Source organism: Protopterus annectens, chromosome 1.part0 (assembly GCF_019279795.1).
Source record: "Protopterus annectens isolate FY-2018-M chromosome 1.part0, PAN1.0, whole genome shotgun sequence".
Taxonomy (NCBI): domain Eukaryota; kingdom Metazoa; phylum Chordata; order Ceratodontiformes; family Protopteridae; genus Protopterus; species Protopterus annectens.
The window spans coordinates 158,836,159-158,858,948 of record NC_056725.1 but is presented as its reverse complement, the minus strand read 5'-3'; the positions used below and the strand labels follow the sequence as shown (position 1 = coordinate 158,858,948).

The following is a 22,790-nucleotide window of genomic DNA, read 5'->3' as shown; positions in this document are numbered from 1 at the left end:
CCCTGACTGTCAGTCTCCTGCATCAAAACAATGGATAGGTTCTATGGGGTGCCTGAGGGGTGCACATCTCTTTACAAATGTCCTTGTGCTGACCTTTCTGTAGTGTCAGTCTCTTCTGACAAGCCTTCCAAGTTGTTGCCTTCTGATAAGGATAGTAAGGCCATGGAAAGGTTGGACAAGAAAGTTTACACTGGTGCCATATAAGGGCCTTTAACTACCATATCATATGACAAGGTATGTCCTTTCTCAGGTTTCAAATAGGTTCATAGGTAGGTACTAGGCTATTTGGCCCTAGGGTCTATAAAAGCCTAGCCAAAGGTACCCTGGCTTTTGCCACCCAAGAAAATTATTTTCCTGTGCCACTGTCGAGCAGAGCCACAGAAGTGATCCCCGAGGTGAATTTCCCATCTCCCATCCAATCATCAAGATTTTTCGACCTTCCTGACTCTGAGTTGAAGACTTTGTCCTTTTCCCTGCTGGGCTCCAACACTCTCAAGTTGCTCACTATTCAATCAAATGCAGTTGTGATTCACCTGCTTACCTCTTCCAGGGATGCTGCCTTTGGTTCAGTGACGAGGCATCATTCTTGGCTTTGCTTGATGACATCAAAGCTACACTTTTGTATGCTTCCTTGGATAACAGAAATATTTTTGGGTCTGCTACTGCCGATCTTTTCAAGTCCCTCCAGGGCTAAGTTTCAGGGATACTATCCTTCCAAGTCTGCCTTTGTTTGTAGGCAGTCTCATCCTACACCTACAGAGGCGAAGGGCTCTAGGCATGTGCCTCCTGCTAAGTCTACTCAGACTCCTGCCTCCAAGAAACCTTGTCAGGACAAGCTTGGTTTTATTTGATGGTTTGCTTCCCCCTTCACTCAGCCAGGTTTCCTTCTCCCTGTGCCTTTCCCTTTCTCTTCCAAATTGGCTACAAAATCTTTGATTCAGTCTGTTATTTCAGGGATATTTCATGGTTTGGAAGTCCCTTCCTTCCTTTTCAGGCATTCTCAACCTCCTATGAACAACTAATTCCCAGGAGGGTATTCACTGTCTTTTGGATCAGGGCAACATTTAAGCTGTTCCTCCCACCCAGGTAGGGAAGGGTTTTTATTCCAAAATTTTTTTGATCCCACAAAAGGAGGGTATATAGAGACCAATTCTGGACCTTTCCTACTACTCCTTCCTTTCAGATGTTATTCCTTCACACATTGTTTCCTATTCTACTTCCTCAGGCCTTTCTGGTGTATCTGGATCTCAAGGATGCATACTTTCACATCCCCATCCATCCGCTTTTCAGTAAATTTTTGCCTTTGCTTTGCCCTTTGGCCTCTCTACTACCTCAAGGGTATTTACCAAATGTTTTACTTCTGTCATTGCTGTTTGCAGGCTTTGAGTTATTCAGATTTTTCGTTATCTAGATGAACTGCTTGTTCAAGCTGCTTCTCCCAACAATCTGCTTCAAGATCTCTGGTTTATTACTTGCCTATTACACAATCTGGGGTTCACCATAAACCTTCAGAAATGAGTTCTGATGTTTTCCCAGGATCATTTACCTCAGATGCAGGCTTCAGACCGTTCCCATGTTGACATCCCTTCTTGCTGCCAAGGCTCTGTCTCTGATAACTTTTTTCCAATCCCTGCTCCCTCTGGCATCTGTCACAGCCAGGGAATTTCTCACAGTTCTGGGGTTCATGGCCTCCACCATCCCAATGCTCTCTCTCACCAGGCTGCATATGTGGAAAGTTCAATGGTATGTCAGATTGACATGGCTCTAGTGTTACTACCCCCTGGAATTCCCAATGCCTTTTTTTCCCTGTTTTAAGCTTGAACTTCAGCGGTAGATCCATCAACTCTAGGACTACCTTTTCAAGCTCCATTTCCCACTCAGGAGTCTATTACAGACACGTCAGGCAGGGGCTGGGGTACCTCCTGTAGCCCCCTAAATTTTAGGCTCTCTTGCCTACTCATCAGAAGTCAGATCGTATCAGCGTAAAAGAGAAAAGGGTTTTGCTTCTGGCTCTCCAAGCTTTTCATTCATTCTTCTATCCTGGGACCCTCAAAGTCTTGACAGATAAGGCCACAGTGATGTAGTATATCAACAAGCAGTGGGGCACAAGGTCCTGTCGTCTTTGCAGAGTAGCTCTTCATGTCTGGAATATAGCTATCTAATATCAAGTGACTCTTCAGGCAGTTTAAATTCTCTTAGAGCACAATGTAGTGGTAGACTCTTTGAGCAGGACCAGCGCATAAACTCGCGAATGGATGCTACACAGAGATGTGTTCCTGGACATTGTCTCTTGGTGGGATATTCCACATGTAGATCTTTTCACTTCCCCTCTGACCAGACAGCTTTGTCTATTCTGTTCCAGAGTCCCAAGTCCTCTGGCTTGGAAAGTGGACTCTGTCTTTTCCTTGGAAGGGGATGTTTCTGTCGCCCCTCCCCTTTCCTCTGTTGCCATCAGTCCTGCACATGATCAGACAGAACTCTCTCAAAATCTTGCTGGTGACTCCCTTTTGGCAGAGACAGCATTGGTTCCCCCTTCTTTCTCATTTGGCTAATGGCAGTTTCCATAATTGGTTCACCGGATGGATCTTCTCACACAAGACAAGGGATCTGTTCTCCATCCTCACCTCTCCACATTTCAGCTGACACTGTGCATGATAGAATTTTGATCCCTTTTAGGCACTTCTTTTCTGAGGACATGATGTGGGTTCTGCAGGATGTCAGAAAACCCACTACAAAAAAATCTTATGTCCAAATTGAAGTGTTTTTCTGTCTGGTGCCTGTCATCATCAGGACCGTCTGTCTGTGGAGGTTCCTCTGGTTATCTTATTTGTTAGATCTGTTCCACGCTGGGTTGGCATATTCTTCTGTTAAAGCTCACCTGTCAGCAATTTCTGTTTGTCTGCCCTTGACTGTACCTCTGGCCGCTAGATTTGAGGCCAACCAATTTCTCGAAGGCATCCTTCTTATCAGGCCTCCCAGGGTGCCTATTCCACCTTCCTAGGACCTTAGTTTTATGCTTGAAAAATTGACCCAAGCTCCACTTTAGCCTGTTGCTTCAGTTTTCTTGCAACATTGTACTTGGAAGACTTCTTCTTTTCGCTTCAACCAAGAGAGTATCTGAACTTCAGGCTGTCATGGCTATTCTTCCTTTCTTAGTTATTCATAGAAGCAGGGTGTCTTTGTACTAGTCCTTTTATGCCCAAGGTGGTCAATGAATTGTCCCTTAATCAATCTATTCATCTTCCTTCCTTTTTTCTTTCTCTGCAGTCTGTTAGTGCAAACCTTCACACTTTGGATTTGCATAGACTGCTCTAATATTATTTGGATAAAATTAATTATTCACAGATATGAGCAGATTTTGATTTCCTTTCATCCCAGGTCTTTGGGTTTAGCTGTTGCTAAGCAAACCATTTCCTGGATTCAAGGCCATTTCCTTTTGTTCTTTCCATGGCAAATGTCTTTCCTCATCTGTAAAGCTGCATTCTACTAGGGCAGTAGTCACCTCTGGTGGTTTTTTGAAGGGTCTGGATATCAATTCCATCCTTGACGCTGCTACTTGGTCCTCTGTTCATACTTTCTGTAAGCATTACAAGTTGGACATTTTTCCAAGCCAGGGCAGGCTTTGCCAGGGCTGTCCTGCATGGCTTTGTAGAGGGCTTTTGTGCCTTTCGCCTCCCAGGCTTCTCCTAAAGCTCGTGTACTCTCCCTTAGGTAAAGAATATGGCAAGAATGATATGAAAGAACAGTAGATGTCATTCTTTTCACTGTTGCAGTACTCAGTCTCTCCCTATTTACCCCTCTGCCCTAGCTTCTTGCCCTGTATTTTTGTTGCGCTCCTGGCCAAGGGTTTCCTATTCCTCTTTTTCCTTCTGGATGCATCTTTTCTCCTTGTCCCTAAGGTTATTCTCTGTCATCTTTATGCCCTACACCTTGTGCGGGAAGCATATGTGTGACATTTGTAGTTTGAATCAATGTTCAAACTTCATCAGACAAACTCTGTGTTCAGGCGCCATGCGCATTTAAATACCACAATTGATGATGTCATAAAACTTTAAACAAACAGTCACGTTTAAAAACATTATTTAAAAACATTATATTTAAAACAAAACAGTTCTGTATAAATATATTAAACCAGAAATATGTGTACATAAACTATATATGTTATTGTTATTATGTTAAATGTAATACGCTTTCTCTATAACTAATAACATATTAAAATATTTATATGTATTAAAGTATACTATTCTCATGCCGTCTTCTTATTGTAAGTAATGTATGTTATTATAAAATCATCTGATCTTTTAAAATGTAAAATTTTTATTTAATCTAATATATAACTTATTGACATATTTTAACATATACTGACCTGGACAAGGAAATCTATGAAAGTAAAGCCCTACCAAACATTTGATATATCCCTAAGGATGAATATGAATATTAAAATAAACTATACTTGACAATTTTTTTTCTGTTCCTTATGTATAATGATAATATTTTTTACTAATTTAAAACTTTAAGTTAAGTAATCACATATATTTCTTACAACTATATTTCTTTATCTAAATAAACTTTTTAATTTTAGTAAGCATGTGATTGAACAAACCTGCCATTCTAATTCTTTTTTCTCAAGGACCAACTTCAACACGTTTTCATGTGTCAAATCCGTGTGATTTGTTTGTACTTGATCAATGACCATAAAGTTGAATGTGTGTCCTATATTTGCATTACAGTGTCTTGCCAGAGCATTTTCTTCTTTATTTTTTCTAATGGCATAGGTGTGCTCATATATCCGATCTATTTTAATATACATTTAACATAATAACAATAACATATATAGTTTATGTACATACATTTCTGGTTTAATAAATTTATACAGAATTGTTTTGGTTTAAACATAATGTTTTTAAATAATGTTTTTAAACGTGACTGTTTGTTTAAAGTGTTATGACATCATCAATTGTGGTATTTATAACCAGAGTTTGTCTGATGAAGTTTGAACATTGATTCAACTTCCATTTTTCCGTATTCCATATGTGTGACATTTGACAGCTAAGAACTAAAGGCTTTGGTATAGTGGCTGGTCGTTTGGCTATCCTTGACAGGAGATCTGAGAGAGTAAATATCCCAGAGTGGAGGAGCTCCCTGGTCAGCCTTAGTAAGAAGCTGAGATCCCTCATTAAATCCTCCAAAGCCAGCTATGAAAACAAGAATGCCACTGACTCTAAGGACAACCACAAAGCATTCTTTAGCTATGTCAAGAATCTCAGTGGCAACACCCAGATCTGCTCTGAGTTACAGCACGTTGGCACGAAAATTACGTAACCAACTGATATCGCCAACATCCTGGCTGATGGGTTCAGTGCCAAATTTACCCCACCCCCTAAAGGGTCCATATCCATACCAAAAGAATGCAGTGCCCCTTAAGTCATAAGTGAGCAGGTAAAAACTGCACTCTCCAAAGCCAAGAATACAGCATCCATGGGACCATACAACATCCCCAGGCTATGTTCTCCACAAACTTCAGAATGAACTGGCCCCTCACCTAAGCACCATGTTCAGTCATAGCCTCATGACTGGCTTTTTACCCACTGAATGGTGCACAGCAACAGTTATACCACTCCACAAAGGGGGAGCCACCACGGACCCTGGGAACTGTCACCCTATTAGCCTGACGAGCCTGGTTTGCAAGGCCATGGGACGTATCATCGTGGAACTCATAAACTAAGACATTGGTAACTTCCAAATTCTGGACACCACCCAGTTCGGATTTGTGAAGGGAAGATCATGTCTCCTGAACCTGATCGACTTCTTTGAATCAGTCACCAAAGCCGTAGATGAGCGTAAGGCAGTTCACACAGCCTATCTTGACCTCGCCAAGTCTTTCGGCACCATGCCCCACTCCGGAATTCTCGATAAACTCACTAAACTAGGTATAAATCCATATGTCACAAGATGGGTTGCCAACTGGCTCACTGACAGAACCCACACCGTAAAAGTTGCAGACTCCAAATCTGACTTCAAACCTGTGACAAGTGGAGTAGCACAGGGTTCAGTCTTGGGTCCTCTCCTCTTTGGGATCTACTTCTCTGAAGTACAGGTTAACACAGAGGGCCTCTGGCTGACGAAGTTTGCAGATGACTGCAAATTAGTTGCCATAGTCGAGTTCCCAAACAACGTGAGCATCCTACAGAAGGGCCTTACTGAGACTGATGCCTGGTGTTAGAGTCATGGCTTTAAAGCTCAATGCAAAAAAGTACATTGTCATCCCCTTTGGTAAAAGCTCCGTACCCATGAACTACCACATAGGCGGCAGTCCACTTAATGCCAAGGTGTGATAAGAGACCTTGGGACTCAGGTGGACAGTAGTCTCTCCCTTGATAATCACATCACCACAGTAATCAGGAAATCCTTCTACGTGGCACACCTCATCACAAAAAGGTTGTCATCCAGGAAAAAAAAGGTCGTTGTTCCCATCTAGACACTCATTACACCCATTATAGAGTACAACACCCCTTTTGGACTGTACCTCACAACACATCTGCAACCGCTGGAGATGCCACAAAAATACCTCACCAAGAGGATTATGGGACTCAAACAGATGCCCTACGCTGACCGTCTCAAAAAACTCCAGCTTTACTCTGTAGCATATTGCCTACTCCGAGGTGATCTCTGCCTAACATACAAAGCTATGTCAAACCCAGAACTGTTGGGCATGCTACACCTAAAGAAATCCCAATTCCTACGAGCTACACGATCTAGAGATCTAAACCTTGTCACCACAATAAATAGAACATGCTGGAGGAATAGATTCCTGTTCCAGAGACTTCCCATACTCTGGAACAAGCTACCTATCTATGTCAAGCAGAGCTCTTCGCTAGCACTCTTAAAGAAAAATCTTGATGAGTGGATGGAAAATAGGAAGTTCACCCTACAGATCACTTCTGTAGCCCTGCTTGACAGGCACACAGGAAAATAACATTCTTCGGAGGTGAAAGCCAGAGAACCTTGTTGGCCAGGCTTACATAGGCCCTTGAGCCGATAGCCTAGTAACTACCTATGAACCTATGAATACTCCAACAGTGAAGAGAAGGACATCTATTGTTATGTTAAGATTTTGACCAACTGTACTTTCTTTGCTAATAAACCAGTTCTGATTTAATGGAAATTGTATTATTCTCATCATCTTTGTGTCTTTTATGTATATCATTTAATAAATTTTCTATATCTTTTATTTGAAAATCCTGCTATTTTATCATGTATTTCTATAAATTGGTTTGCTTATTGCTGTTATCCTATATAAAGTCTGTTTTGAATTGACGATGAAAATTTTGAAGTTTAACACCTGTACAGAAGAGGTCATCACTTGCAGTTTTTAATGGAGAAGTATGTGTGTATACATATTTTTGAGAACAAGTGTTGGTCTGACCGATGTAATCCCACAGTAATGAGGAAAGCCAGTAGAAAATGGCTCAAAATTCCTTCAGTAGAATAATCTTTATCTCCAAGTTTATTTTGATAACTTTTGATATAGAACATTTTGATTCCATAATTACTGACATTTACTAGATCATTTGAAGCTACTGTGTGGTGGCCATGTAGAACAGAACTCCCATAGTATAACTTTTTTTTTAAGCTGGAAAATGTCTGTGCATTATGTTCTTACTTGTGATGTATGGAAACTTGCTACCAGAAAAGGGAGTGACCCCACCTCAGCAGTGATAGTCACACTCCTGCCAATAAGTGCACAGGCTGGACTAGATCCCTTTTTATGCTTATGTCCCTTTCACATTATGGCAGCAGAGGGTGCATATTGTCAGCAGCTGATAGACTTTCAGAATGCTTGTGTTTTTGCACTGGGGCATCTCAGTTTTCAGTGTTAAGTACTGCTTTTTGTCTTAATTTGCTACAAGAGAAGGATCCCTTGGTCTTCTACTACATTAGCTGACTTAGATGATGGTGGCCTCTTTGGATCACCCCCTGTCAGGAGCTCTGATGTAACTGTTGTATTGTAGCAGTTCTTGTGGTTTTGCATGCGCATAATTTAGCTGTAGATGTCACTGTTTGCAATGCCGAAGACTGCTTTCTGTGGGGCACACCTGAACTCCCCACACCGTATAAGTCATCTATCTTCAAGGAGCAAATCCAAGAGATTATGGCCCTTGCTTCCTGAGTAGGGAAGTATAATACAGGTAGCTGCATATACTCTTCTGCAATGTCTAGGTCTGATAGCATTCACTGTATTATTTTTTTCCCTTATTTTCACTTCATTTGAGGGTGCTACATTGTCTGGCCCTTTCCCTTATTTGCTGGATCATCATTCTCTGTCAGACTTGTACTCTTTACATAACCTTGCCACCATTGCCTTTTGTCATCATTCTGTGAGTTGACTTATCATATTTGTAGTGGATTGTATCTCAGATTCATCCCACCATAGGTAAGGCATAGTCCTGGGGTAATGGAGCTTATATGGGAAGTTGCTTCACATAAACATTCCCTGGTAGAGGGCAGTTTAGTTTATACTGTAGGTGATGGAGAACTAGATGAACTTAGAACCTCTTCTGGTTCATTTAGACATGCAAGCAGTGGACTGGTTTCTGATCTGATGGCGAATTTGCTGGAAGTGATGTACGTCTCCCAGCTGACCATTGAACAAGATGTCTTTCTCGCAGTATTTCAAGTTCCATTTTTCCTCATATAAGGGAAGCCAACTCCATTCATGTGATTTCCTGGAACTCTGTTATTAATGCACCTTTGTATAAAGGATCTTCTGGGACTGACCACAATAGAGGTGGCTACACTTGTCATGATGAATAATGGCGTTCTTGCCAAGTTTTATTCCCTTAAGCAGGAAAGAGAGGAAAATTGGCTGTGGATATGTTCCCATGTGGATGGAATTGTTATACCTTTGTTGCATTTCCCTGGTCTTTTGCTTGTTGTAAGGGTTTTTGAGAATTGAGGCATGCTTAGTTTGTGGTAGTCCAGGGTCATGTTTTCAGGAGAATCTGACTAGGAAAAAAAAAAGACATTCCAGCTACCTGGGAAACTGGTTTTATCTTAAAACCTGATTTCTCCAATAAATCCCCTTTATTCAATCGTATATCATTTTATAGATGGTTCTGCGGTAGTGGAGGTTGCCAAGAAACCTTCTTCAATTGCATGTGTACTCTCAGGTGGATAATCTCCATTTTGTTGAAGTGTCTATGCTGCCACTCCAACAGTAAGTGATTTTGCAAGTCACTTTAACCGAACCTTTTGCATGTTTTGAGTTAGGCCTCTGTTATTCCACAGTTATGGTGAATATTCATATCAGCTTGATGCCCCATGATGCCCTGGGTGGTAGAATTATAACACAGCACAAGTTAGTTAATCAGTTTCTGAAACCGTGCTCCATCTTCTTACTCCAGTGAAGAACCTTCTTCCTTCCTCTTCATTCAGCTTTTCCCGATTAGGGGTTGCCACAGCGGAACTCCAGTCCGCTAATGATTGGCAGTAGATTTTTACGGTGCTGAGGTGCCAGCTCGACCCCTAACCTTCAACGAAGACACGCCCATTCACGCATGTCTTTTTAAGGCCACTCGACTAATAACTGAAATTCACGGTCTAGGCACAAGGAATGTGAAGTTTATCTCCTCAAAGTCCGTGTTCCTTTTTGCTGTCACTTTACCAGGCAAGTCTATGAGCTCCAAATTCTCATTTGTTAAGAACTTTATTTGGTTTTCCTCAGGGGTATTGGGTATCCTTATGACAAACCCTTGTTTTAATCCAGATATTTTTGGAGGTGTTAAACCTATTTATATCCATTTTTTCTCATGGCAGAATCCAAGAGACAGCACATCCTCCAAATCTTGAATTAAGTACCTTTAGCTGAGCTCCTTCCTTGGAAGGGTTTATGAGATCAAGACAGTGCATCATTTTTCCTGTTGATCCAAGGCGGGTTTAGCAGTTAAAGAATAGAGACTTCTCAAATGGATTGCCAAATGCCTTATATATTGCCAGATTTCTGCCAATTGACTTCTAGCCAGTGCAGACAAATTAGCATTCAAGAAGGTGGATTACTGTTTCTAAATGCTTGTTTTGAGAATGTGTTTGCTGCAGATATTTACCTGCTGCCAGCTGACCCTTGCCTACTTTTAAGTATTACTTTATTTTTTTATATCCGCTTTATCAGTCAAAAATCCCCTGGCAACTCAGCACCTTTGGATTTGGCCTTCTGAATCACCTTTAGCTTTGACCTCTCAGATTCCTCCTCTACTTTTTGGAGGTTGTATGTTCTGCTTGGAATTCACAGTGAATATGCTGAATGCCCCTCAGAGTCTGGTATTGAGTAATGAAGTACTTTACTATATTCCTTTGTTTGATTTAACCCTGTGCAATTAAGTACTTGCATCTTACTTTCCTCCAGCTGGTAGCAGCTCCATCCATGACAGGTGAGTTCTTCTGTAAGTTTGTGTTTATAGCCTTGTGCATTTTTTTTCTTTCATATGTGTCACACTTGTGTTCATTGGAGGTCACAGCTGGTGGCTTTGGTGTGCCAGGTATGTCCCCCTGATCTGGTGCTGGGATGCCATTTCAGGAGAGAGAGAGAGTAAAGAATTTCCAAGAACGTTGTCAGAAAAGAGATTCCAGATGTTATCCAGTGCAGAGAGGCCTTTCAAAGAACATCTGCTATGGTGATGTACTCATGTTTGTTATTTTTAGTATACACCTTATTCAGCAATTAATTTTAAGTTACAGTAAAGCAAATAACACTACCAATTCAAACATTTTATTAAATGGCAGAAGTTGAATATATAAAGACATGATTTCAGAACTGCTTTGGGCCCAACCCTACTTTTCCTTTGAAGATTGCAGTGCATTGTCATTTATCATTATTTATAAACAAAATAAACAGCAAATATTTTATGCTTTTACTGAGATTGTAATTATTCTTGTTAGGGTGATGAAATGTAATAAATCTCATATGTTTGCTTTTCAGATATGATGAACCCTATGGTTCTACAGACTAATGGGAAGTTACCTTTATGGGCAAAGAGACTGGTAAGCTGTTTGGCACTGATCAGATTTTATGTACTACATCATTAGTTAAATGTAAATTTGTAGTAATTGAAAAAAATATATAGGATTATTCATACAAACTCAACACATTTTTATGTAGGGTGGCTGTGTGTGAGATATGTGTTTGTGTCTATACACACACATATATGTATGTTTGTGTGTGTGTCTGTTTGCATGTATGTGTGTGTGCATGTGTGTGTGTGTGTATGTATATATAAATATAATTTTATATATATATATATATATATATATATATATATATATATATATATACACACACACACACACACACACACACACACACACACACACACACACACACACACACACACACACACACACACACACACACACACACACACACACACACACACACACACACACACACACACACACACACACACACACACACACACACACACACACACACACACACACACACACACACACACACACACACATACACACACAAACACACACACACACACACACACTCACACACACACACACACACACACACACACACACACACACACACACACACACACACACACACACACACACACACACACACACACACACACACACACACACACACACACACACACACACACACACACACACACACACACACACACACACACACACTCTCACACACACACACACACACTCTCACACACACACACACACACACACACACACACACACACACACACACACACACACACACACACACACACACACACACACATATTTTTTAATATGTAGTTATGTGCATAGAGACCCTGAACTCCCACCCACCCCCAGTTCTTTTCTCCTTCTCACTGAGTTCAGAACTTAGTCTTCACGTGCATCAGGGAAGAATCCCCATAACACAGCAAAACCTTTCAGTTATTTATATGGCATCTAAATAAGCCAGGACCATCACTGTCATTGTATTACTTGGTAAAAGAGCATGATGTTCATTTCCAATATGGTAGTGCACATGTAGATAGCTAAAACTAGATCCATTGCTCAATGAATTTAAAAGCCTGATTATATTCCCCACTTAAAACTGGTGTGATAATGTACTAGGCAAGAAAAGAAAAAAGTAATGAAGGAAAATACAAAACAAGACAACTCAAATGGTGAAAGGAACAGAAGACCACATGGCATCGGAATCAGGGCAACTATTACCTGAGCAGGCTTTGGGAGAAGTGGAGCAGACCACCATGGATAAAAAATATATAGAATGTATTCAGAAAGCTTTAAAATAAGGAAAACATTGGATGGATATATAAAGAATGATAACAGAAAGGTAGATGAAATAGAAGTGTGTAATCAAAAATTTCACCTCTTCAGAAAGAAGCTACAGAAATGAAGGAAAGGGTACTGGAACATGAGGTAATACAAGACGAAAAGAAAGTGAAGCTGATTGAACTTGAGGACATACTTTGATGGGGCAGCTTAAGGATTACTGACATTCCCAAAAACTGGAGGTGAAATATTGCAGCAGAGTCATTCTGAAGTGCATTAGTGAATGGACTGCAATACCAGAAGAGGACTTAAGACTGGAGAGGGCCAATAGAATAGATTTGCCTATGGCACAAAACAAAGATTGCAAGAGAGAGTGGTCGTATTTCAGTCTTATGCAACAAAGTTTGAAGTACTTGCAAAATGGTCAAACCCAGACAACAAAATAACTCCTAGTTTGTTGATTGTTCTGGTGTAGCCAGAGAACAAAGAAAGAAGTTTCTATTTGCAATAAAAATCTGTAAACAGGGGAAGTTCTGATTTAAATGTAAATAATGTATCCAGTAATGCTGCAGTGTTTTCACAAATGGTAGTAAAACTTGTATGATAGCAGAGGTCGCTTTGGAAGACCTATAAAAGATAGCAGATAACCGGGACTGACCATGAGGAAGAGTGAGACAACTGGGATTTCTAAAGCCTAAAAAAAATAGTCAGTGAAACCCTACCCTGTTTTCTGTTTTAAAATAAATAAATAAATAAAATGGTAGACAGAAGTAGGCACAAGACCTTACTTTTTCGGTCACAGATTCATTCCAGCTGAGTGGTGTGTTCTACAGGAAATAAAATGCCTGCTGATTTGAGGAGTAAACTGGGAGTGACTGTTTTATTTGATGTATTAGTAAAGAGCCATTGTAACAATCGTATGACTTATCACTAACCGGTAATTATGTGTTTGTCTTATGACTTATCACTAATAGATTATTATGTATTCTTTTTGTATCATTCCTGCGCCTCAGTCTAAGGATTAACCCCTTATTTTTGTGCTTCAGGGATTATTTAGACATCTTTAGTTTTAATGTATATTGCTTAACATCCATGAGTGGGTTGGTTTAGTGCATCACTCTCTGCCCTTTTAAAAATGGGAAGGCAAAAAGAAGCAAAATCATTTTCTATAAAGGATTTGAACTATAGAGGCAAGTATGTCTCTTAACATTTAGAACTGCTTCTGTGTACATATTCCCATTTCTGTTTCCTGTAATGGATGAATTTTCAGTTTTAAAATCTTGCACAAGGTAGATGTTCATCGTGTTATACTGCTGCAGTCATCACACTTGGGTTATCCTGCCATCAGGCGGTCCCGCAGTCGGCCGAATCCCAAAGTCTTGGTCCAGTGTCGGTTGTCGTCGCTTCTTCCCTGACATCAGTGCGACAGGGGGATAAAAGAGGCAGCCGACGCCATTTTCTTCCGTCTTTCTTGCCGCGCGGTGCCCAAAGCAGAAGCAGTTCGCAAGTGCCGGTCAGCTAGCTCCTGAGATTTTCGAATTGAATTTCAGCCCGAAGTCTTCTCTAAAGCTAAGTACCCTGTTGGGGAAACTTTTCTTGCCTCAGACCGATGTCAGACAAAGTTAATAATTGCATTTCTTGTGGGAAGCAAATACCTCATAAGGATTTTCATTCTTATTGTATTCCTTTCCTAGGTCCAGACCACGACGTCTCTGGTTGTCGGTTTTGTGCTAGGTTCAACAAACGTACAATCAAGCGTCGGGCAGATTTCGCTCAACATTATTTTGGCAGAAAATTTAATTATAGCATGTCGTCGGAGCAACCGACATCAGCAATGATTAAAAAACGCAAGGATAAGGACAGGCAACCAAGGCCAAGACCAGATACCGAGGCCTCAGCAAGGCCTGCCGCCGGTTCACCGGTTTTCAGCGAGGCACCTACGCAGCCCCTGACTACCGCAGATTTAGAAATTCTGACGGCCTCCCAGACCGAATCAGCGGGGCCTCAGGAGCCGGTTCCATCTCACCCCTCGGACACCAACCCTGACGGTGATCCGGAGATTTTGGACAGGCCTTCAGTTTCTGAAGGTGTCTTCAAACCGACAACTATCTCTATTAAGTCTTATGCTAAACTTAAAGCTCCCTTAAAAGTTAGGAAACTGGGTCCACAGTCCCCCCCACAGGCCCCTATGCCTAAAAAACAGATGCTTAAGATGGCTGAGGATTTAATTACCCTTATCAGGGGTTCACAACCCCCTCCTGACAAAAGGCCTAGACTGGAGGAAGATTATCTTTCCTCTGACCAAGCATCCATTTCCTCAGCAAACTCTGAGGACCAGGATTATTCCTTCCCTCCTTATGAAGACTCAGATGCTGAAGAGTCCACTCCCTCTGTCCCCCCCCCCCCCTGAAGACTATTCTTTTGGGAAAACTTTACACACCATGAGGGAACACTTCCACTGGGAAGGCCAAGATTACTCTAACTTGAAGAAAAGACTCCGTGAGTTTCTTCTTCTCCCACAACATAGACCCCTTGCAATTCCTCCAGTTTTAGACATTTTGGATGATGGTTACACCAGCTTAAATACAATGGCCCAGATGGCTTATCTCACGCCAGACAAACAAAAACAACTGACTCAATACTTCAAAAAGATGGCAACTTTTACCCAGCTCACTGCAAGGAAAATCCTGCAGGCATTGGGGTTCATGGCATCCTGCATTCAACTAATTCCACATGCAAAGCTGCATATGAGGAAATTACAATGGTACCTGAAAAGTGTAAGGACTCAACACAGGCACAGCCTCGAAACAAGTATACCTCTCATTCCCTGCCTTCAAAAAGAGTTCCTATGGTGGGCTTAAGCATGTCAAATAAACAAGGGTCTTCCTTTTGTCTTACCTCCAGCAAACCAAACTATGACAACAGATTCTTCAGACTACGCCTGGGGAGCACACATGGCAGGACAGTGCATACAGGGCAAATGGTCCACAAAACAAATGCATCTACACATCAACCAAAATTGGATGCTAGCTGTACAAAATGCACTGACAGCCTTCAAGGAGCTCTTGCATCCAGGACAACTACTAATAAGGACAGACAACACCACAGTTATGTGGTACATAAACAAACAGGGAGGAACACACTCCTACCCTTTATGCAGACAGGCAATGACCTTGTGGAACACAGCATTGACTTTCCAAGTACAACTGCAAGCACAATTCCTGCCAGGAAAGGAAAACATGTTGGCAGACGAATTAAGCAGAAATTTGGCAGATCCTCACGAGTGAAGACTACACCCACAAGTATTTTCAATGATAACTCAAAGGTGGGGACGCCCAGACATAGATCTATTTGCCTCCCCCAGCAATTGCCAACTACAGAAATTTTGCACAAGGACTTATCATTCTCTAGCCTGGAAAGTGGACGCCCTATCATTCAGTTGGACTGCATTGACAGTCTATGCCTTCCCACCACTACCTCTCTTGACCAAGGTATTACTGAAAGTCAGATCAGAGAGACCTCAAATGATCCTCATTGCTCCGGACTGGCCACGTTAGCACTGGTACCTATTACTAAGGACCTTGACTCACAGCCCTCCATGGATCTTACCTCAATTCCCACTTCTGTTGACTCAGCAAAACTCTCAGATCCTTCACAGTCAGCTCAGACTTTAAATTTAGCTGCATGGAGAATGCCTTGAATTATCAATCAACACTTCTCTCAAAGGATGTCCTGAATGTCATTTTGGAGGCCAGGAGGCCCAGCACCAGAAAAACTTACTCAGACAAATGGAAAAGATTTTGTGCATGGAACCAGGCTAAAGGCCAAAATCCTTGGATACCAAACATTCCTCAAATACTGCAATAATTAACTGAGATGCTAGACAAAGGCCTTTCTTTCTCATCCATTAAGATCCATGCTTCAGCCATTTCAGTTCAATATAATACGGATCCTCCCATATTCTCACACCCTTTACTAAGGCAGTTTCTCAGAGGGGCTAAGAATATAAGCCCCCCCCCAGAAAACCCCCAATGCCAGCTTGGGACCTCAACTTCGTTTTAGAAAAATTAACACTGCCTCCTTTCGAACCAGCCTTCTCAGCAGAACTACAATACTTGTCATGGAAAACAGCTCTATTGCTGGCTATCACCTCAGCACGCAGGGTCTCAGAACTACAGGCACTTATGGCAGTGGAACCTTTCATCATTTTCCATCAGGACAGTCTCTTTACAAACTAACCCTACCTTTATGCCAAAGGTAGTATCCAGTGTGGCTTTGAATCAGACCATTCATTTACCCACCTTTTATCCAAACCCCCAGAATAAAGGAGAAAGACTCCTTCACTCTTTGGACATTCATAGACAGCTACGTTACTATTTGGATAAGACAAAGACCTTCAGAAAAACTGACCAACTCTTTGTATCCTATGCTGCAGGTTCACAAGGAAAGACTATTTGAAAACAGACCATCTCTAAATGGATAGCACATTGTATCTGCTTTTGCTACTCGCACCATGGGAAAGCAGTGCCTCTTAATATTAGGTCCCATTCTACCAGGGCTACAGCAACCTCAGCAGCCTTTCTCAGGGGGGTTCCAACCAAGGACATTCTGGAGGCAGCTACTTGGAGTTCAGTGCACACCTTTACCAAGCACTACCACCTTCCATTATACTCAAAAACCAGAGCTGGCTTTGCCACTGTAGTTCTGCAGGGCATCCTAGTTTCACCTAACCCAGTTTAGTGCCAGCCACCCATCCATAGCTTTGGGATTCAACCCAAGTGTGATGACTGCAGCAGTATAACACGATGAACATAGTACAGTTTTGTACCTACCATAAATATAGATGTTCGAGTGTATATACTGCTGCAGTTCAGGTTACCCTCCCACCATCCCCTCTACATACCAGAGTGTTAGTTATAACTCCATGTACATCAATCTTTTGGATGCATGCCTATATGGTGTATTTGCTAACAGCTAATACTATTGTTTATCTACTAAGGTATTTCTGCATAGTTATTTGTATTGCCTTCCTAGTTGGGGCACCTTACATCTGGGGCAAGAAAAACTGAAGAAAATGGCGTTGGCTGCCTCTTTTATCCCCCTGTCGCACTGACGTCAGGGAAGAAGCAACGACAACCGATGCCGGACCAAGACTTTGGGATTCGGCCGACTGCGGGACCGCCTGACGGCAGGATAACCCAAGTGTGATGACTGCAGCAGTATATACACTCGAACATCTACATTTATGGTAGGTACAAAACTGCACTTTATAAATACAGTCTGCAGTAACTGTCAATGGGAGGGCTGGAGCTTGGCTAGTAGGTGAAAAACACAAGAAAACGCCAAGTTCTCATTAGTGGTTACTCAGAAAGGCTTAGAGGCCTGGTTTATGGTGCTTTGAGAACTCTGTAGGGCTTTGCTGTAACCTAAACATCTGAGTACTTTGACCTTGTAATTCATGGATGTGTTAACTGAGATACCTGCCTTAAAGAGACCACCCATTTGAGGTTTATGCATCAGGTGTGTGTACTGGCTGAAAATACTTACTGGAGAGGCTAATATGTTAATTTACAAGTTTGTCAGAGAAGCAGTGCTGTCCCCACACTAACAGCTGTTGAATATTGTAAGAAAGTTCTATTAATGTCTGTAAAATCTGCGTTTGAAGAAGTGGAGCAAGAGGAAGCTCCCTCACTCTGCTTAAATATTAAGAACTTCTCTGGTCAGGGGTGAGGCATTGAAAGTCTAAAGATTTTGGGAGTATAACAAAAAAAAAATAAAAAGGTTTTAGTGATAAATGGAGGAACTGTAATTCTATTTAGGAATGGAGTGTAATGTGAGAAGTATGCAGGACTGCCTATTAATAGTGAATCTGGAGTAGGGACTTCATTTGTCAGCAACCTTTGGGTCTTGGATCCGACATCGGATCCGAGCCAGCAACTTATTATACAGCTATGGATCCGAGCTCCTAGCTCCTCCCCTCACCCATAATCCCCTGCCAACCCCAAATGACCTCAGATCTAGTTTGCCGCTCTTAAGTGTGTCAGCTGGATTTCGAGCTCCTGGCAATATTTTCAGATAAGTGACTCTTTTGTCTAATCAGCCTACTTTTTCAGTAGTTTAATCAGTGTGTGTGTGTGTGTTAGGTTTCCCTTTATTCAGTTAATTTTTAAATTTTAGTGTTTACCCTCCCCTCGCTGGTCGTTAGTGTGTGCCTGTGTGCGCTTGCGTTTGGGGCCTAGTGTGTTTTGTGTAGCTTTTATTTAGTTTTGGGTATGTCAGAGGCCCCAAAACCTATTTTTTCTAAGTGCACCGAGTGTGGCCATAAGCTTTCTCCGGCAGATGGCCACACTCGGTGTGTTCGGTGCCTTGGGGTTGAACATCTGTCCTCGGGCTGTACCATTTGTGCAGCGTTCAACCCCAGGGCACTGAAAGAGCGGAGGTCGAAGCTGATCCTGGCAGGACTTCTGCCCCCGGATTCGGCTTCAGCCTCCGCTACTCCAGTGGCACCTCCTCAGCCCGTGGTGGTGGCCACTCCTGCCCCCCTTCCCCCGGCCGGGATTCAAACTTCTACTAAAGAGCCAGGGGACAGGGAGGCCAGGAGGGAGAAACGGAGGGAGAAGCACCACAAGCGGCGGGCCGAGGCCTCCGCTTCAGTCCCCCCAGCTAAGCGGGCTTCTCCCTCCACAGCTTCCAGGTCTCCTCCTCCTCGGCTCCGATCCCCTTGCTTCTCCCCGGGACCCGCGGAGGAGGAGACCCGATCTCCGTCGAGGTCATCGAGGCGGCATTCCAGGCCTGCCTCGTTGGCCTCTTCAAGATCCACCTACAGCCTGTCTGATGCAGACTTGGACCGGATGATGAGAAGGTTCATCCAGGACCAGCTGCAGATGGGAGTGCTCTTGCCTCCCCCCCCTTCGGGTGGGAGCTCGACACCTTTCTTTGTTCTTATAGCTCCCTCTCCGACCTGCTTCCCGGGTTCAGAGTGCTTGGAGCCAGGCAGCATCGGAGCCGGGGGTGGGTCGGTGCCAACAGTACTGGGTACTTTGGATCCGACCCTGCCCTTGAGTCTGTCGGTTCCATCGTCGGATCCAACCTCTCGGAGCCGTGGGGCAACCTTCGGATCCAAGGGATTCAGTGTACCTTTGGCTCCATCCAGGTCAGAGCACACTGGTCCCTCGGAGCCGACGGTCTCGGCGCTGGTTCCGATCCCTACATCGGATCCGAGTGGGAGTCGGCTTTCGGAGCCCAGGGAGAGCGGCTCCCCCTTGGCCTTCGATGCAGTGGAGAGGGCTCTGTCGAGAGCATCCGGACCCCCGGCCCTTGTCTCGGCTCCACCCTGCACTCCCTCTCTGCTGGGTCAGGCTTCCGTCACCCGGCCACAGGGACAGCCTGCTTCGATGTCCCAGGTTGTTTAATTGGAACAGGATATTGCTGGTGAGACCACCTCGGACAGCCCCCCCGAGGAAGTGCCTTGCAAGCACGTGTAAGAGGAGGCACGTGGACTCCCCCGAGTCCTTAACAGAGGAGACGGACTTGGATGAAGGGGAAGGCTCCCCAAGGTCACCCCCTGAGGATGTCTCCTTTGGAGACATCATGGAAATGCTCAGGATCAGGGGGGTGGTGGTCTGCCCCCATGGTTTCCTCCGACGAGTACGTGTTCCTGGAGGCATTTGAAGCAGGCCCGTCTACCTCTTGGGTGTCCCCTCCGGCCGACCCCCTGGTGGACCTTATCACCACCAGGGCGTGGAAGGAGCCGGACACTGTGGAGACAGTCCCTAAATGCCCGGATAGGATTTTGAGCCCCCCCCCCCGCGGACCGGTCCCACTGGAGCAAGGGTTCCCCCGTAGATGCCATGTTGATGGCGGCAGCTACTAAGAGGGAACTAGCTCAGGAGAACCCCTCGGTCCATCCACCGAGCAAGGAGTCCCGCTCGATGGATCACCTTGGGAAGCAGGTATTTAGTTCAGCGACCTTCTCAGTAAGGTCTCTGAACTACATGGCACATGTCATCAGGATGCAGCGGGATCTTATTAAAGAATACGCTGCTTCCCCCCCAGAGTCCATGTCGATGGAGGACAAGCAGTTGTACTCCACTTGTATGGCCACTCTAAGATCTATTTCCAATACCTCTATGCGGCTGTTGTCCCACGCCACTGAGGGAGCCGCTAGAGCTAGCGGAGCGGGCCTAGTTATGAGACGTCAGGCCTGGCTCCGACATTGTGACTTCGCGGAGCCCTTTAAGGCATCCTTTGCGAACGCCCCCTTTGATGGTTCTGCCTTGTTCTGCAAGACCGCTCGCGAGACACTTGTCCAGAGCAAGAAGGATGGGAAGACGTCTGCCGTCGGAGTCTGCTTCTCTGCTCCCCAGAGGTCCTTCTCGAAGAACCAAAAGGGACAGAAGATGTGGCTCCGGAAATTGCAACATTCCCAACCTGCTCCGGACAACCAGTCCTTCCATGGCAGAGGAGGACAGGGAGGATGCCGCCCTAGAGGCAGAGGGGCCCCGAAAAACTTTGGGTCCAGAGAATCTTTCTCTGATCGGCCCACGCAACAGCCCTGAAGGGTTGCCCGACTACTCCACTCTGGAGGCAGTCGGTGGGTGCTTCTCGAAGCATCTGGCGGCATGGGAGTCCATCACATCAGACCATAACGTTCCATCTGAGTAGGTGACTTCATTTGTCTGCAACCATCCCCCCTCCTTCCCCCTGGCCTTCAGAAGAGTTAGTACCTTTTGTATTATCCTGCCTTTTCCTGTTAGGACACCTTTCCAGGTATCTGTAGGAGGGCAAACTTGATCTGAGGTCATTTGGGGTTGACAAGGGATTATGGGTGAGGAGCTAGGAGCTTCGGATCATATCCAGAGGTTACTGTCCCCAGACTCAGGAACCTCCCTGATGTACCACCCGATAAGAGGGAGGCTGCAGCCGCAGAAATCCAGCAGCTGCTAAGAAAAAGAGCCATCCAGCCCGTCCCCCCAGACCAGCTCGGAGTAGGGTTTTACTCCAGGTTCTTTCTGGTGCCAAAAAAGATGGGGGACTTGAAACCAATCCTAGACCTTTCCCTCTTGAACTTGTCGGTAACCAAGGAAAAATTCCGAATGGTCACTCTTCAATCCATTCTCCCCCTCTTGCGGGAAAATGACTGGATGTGCTCAATAGACCTCAAGGATGCGTACTACCACATTCTAATGGACAGACGATCCAGGAGGTTTCTCCGCTTCCGTCTGGGAGCCAGCCACTATTAGTTCAGGGTCCTTCCCTTTGGCCTCACCACAGCCCCCAGGGTGTTCACCAAAGTTTTAGCAGTGACAGCGGCCCACCTGAGACTCCAGGGAATGCAGGTCTTCCCGTACCTGGACGACTGGCTCCTGACCGCCCCAACAAGGCATCTTCTCTGCTCAGCCAGAGACAATTTTCTCCGCCTAGCCCCCCAGTTAGGCATCACAATCAGTACGGACAAATCCACCCTTGCTCCGACACAAGTAATAGAGTTCATAGGGGCCAGATTGGATACCAGAAGTCTGCAAGCCTACCTGACTTCGGAGCGACTACAGAATCTGAGTCTTCATGTGCGGGCCATCCCCCAATCAGAAGCTCCACCGGCGGAATTGGTCCTGAGGGCGCTGGGCTCCATGGCGGCGGCAATAGCGCTTCTTCCATGTGCTCGCCTAAATATGAGGGTACTTCAGTGGACCTTCCAAGTGCAATGGTCCTTCAAATTTCTTCCTCTCTGCCACCCTATCTCAATCAGCAAGGCTTGCAGGAGGGCCCTGTTATGGTGGCTCCAGTCTCCAGACCTCCATATAGGCCAGCCCTTCTGCACTCCTCCCCCTCTCGCCACGGTGACCACGGACGCCTCTCGCCTCGGGTGCGGGGGGCATTGCTCAGGCAGAACAGTCCAAGGCACGTGGAACGACACAGAGACCTCCCTGCATATCACTGTTCTGGAGATGAGGGCGGTGCTATTAGCGTTGCAAGCACTTCAGAACCTTCTCCCCGTAGGAACTATTGCGATACAGACGGACAACATGTCAGTTGTTTGGTACATCAACAAACAGGGGGGAACCAGGTCCTACCCTCTCTGCCGAGAGGCCATGAGGGTGTGGGAATGGGCGATCTCCACCAACCGCTTTCTGATCGCAACGCACATTCCGGGACGGACCAACATTCTGGCGGACAAACTCAGCAGCACCATTCTTTCCCCTTACGAGTGGTCTCTCAACTTCCAAGTAGCGAAGCGGATATTTGCAAAATGGGGCAACCCTGCTGCGATCTCTTTGCCTCTCCCTCAAATACGAAATGCGACAGCTTCTTCGCTCTGATTCCCCCACCAGGGGAAGCCCCGAGAGACACTCTGGTGCATGCTTGGCTGCCCGGTCTACTTTATGCCTATCCTCCTCTACCCCTGATGCTAAAGCTCTTACAGAAAGCCTCACGATTGGGGAGCAGAATGATCCTCATTGCCCCATTTTGGCCTCGGCAAACTTGGTTCCCTTACCTGT

The 22,790-nt window shown here is 44.4% G+C and overlaps 1 protein-coding gene across 1 annotated transcript in view; it reads left to right on the top strand.

The window, feature by feature from the left end:
- The window catches only part of LOC122787719 (WD repeat-containing protein 62-like), a 1,689,893-nt gene that overhangs the window by 1,106,866 nt on the left and 560,237 nt on the right, over positions 1-22,790 (top strand). The window contains exon 19 of the mRNA XM_044054617.1: positions 10,976-11,037. Coding sequence (XP_043910552.1) covers positions 10,976-11,037 — 62 coding nt within the window. The remainder of the gene's footprint in view (positions 1-10,975; positions 11,038-22,790) is intronic.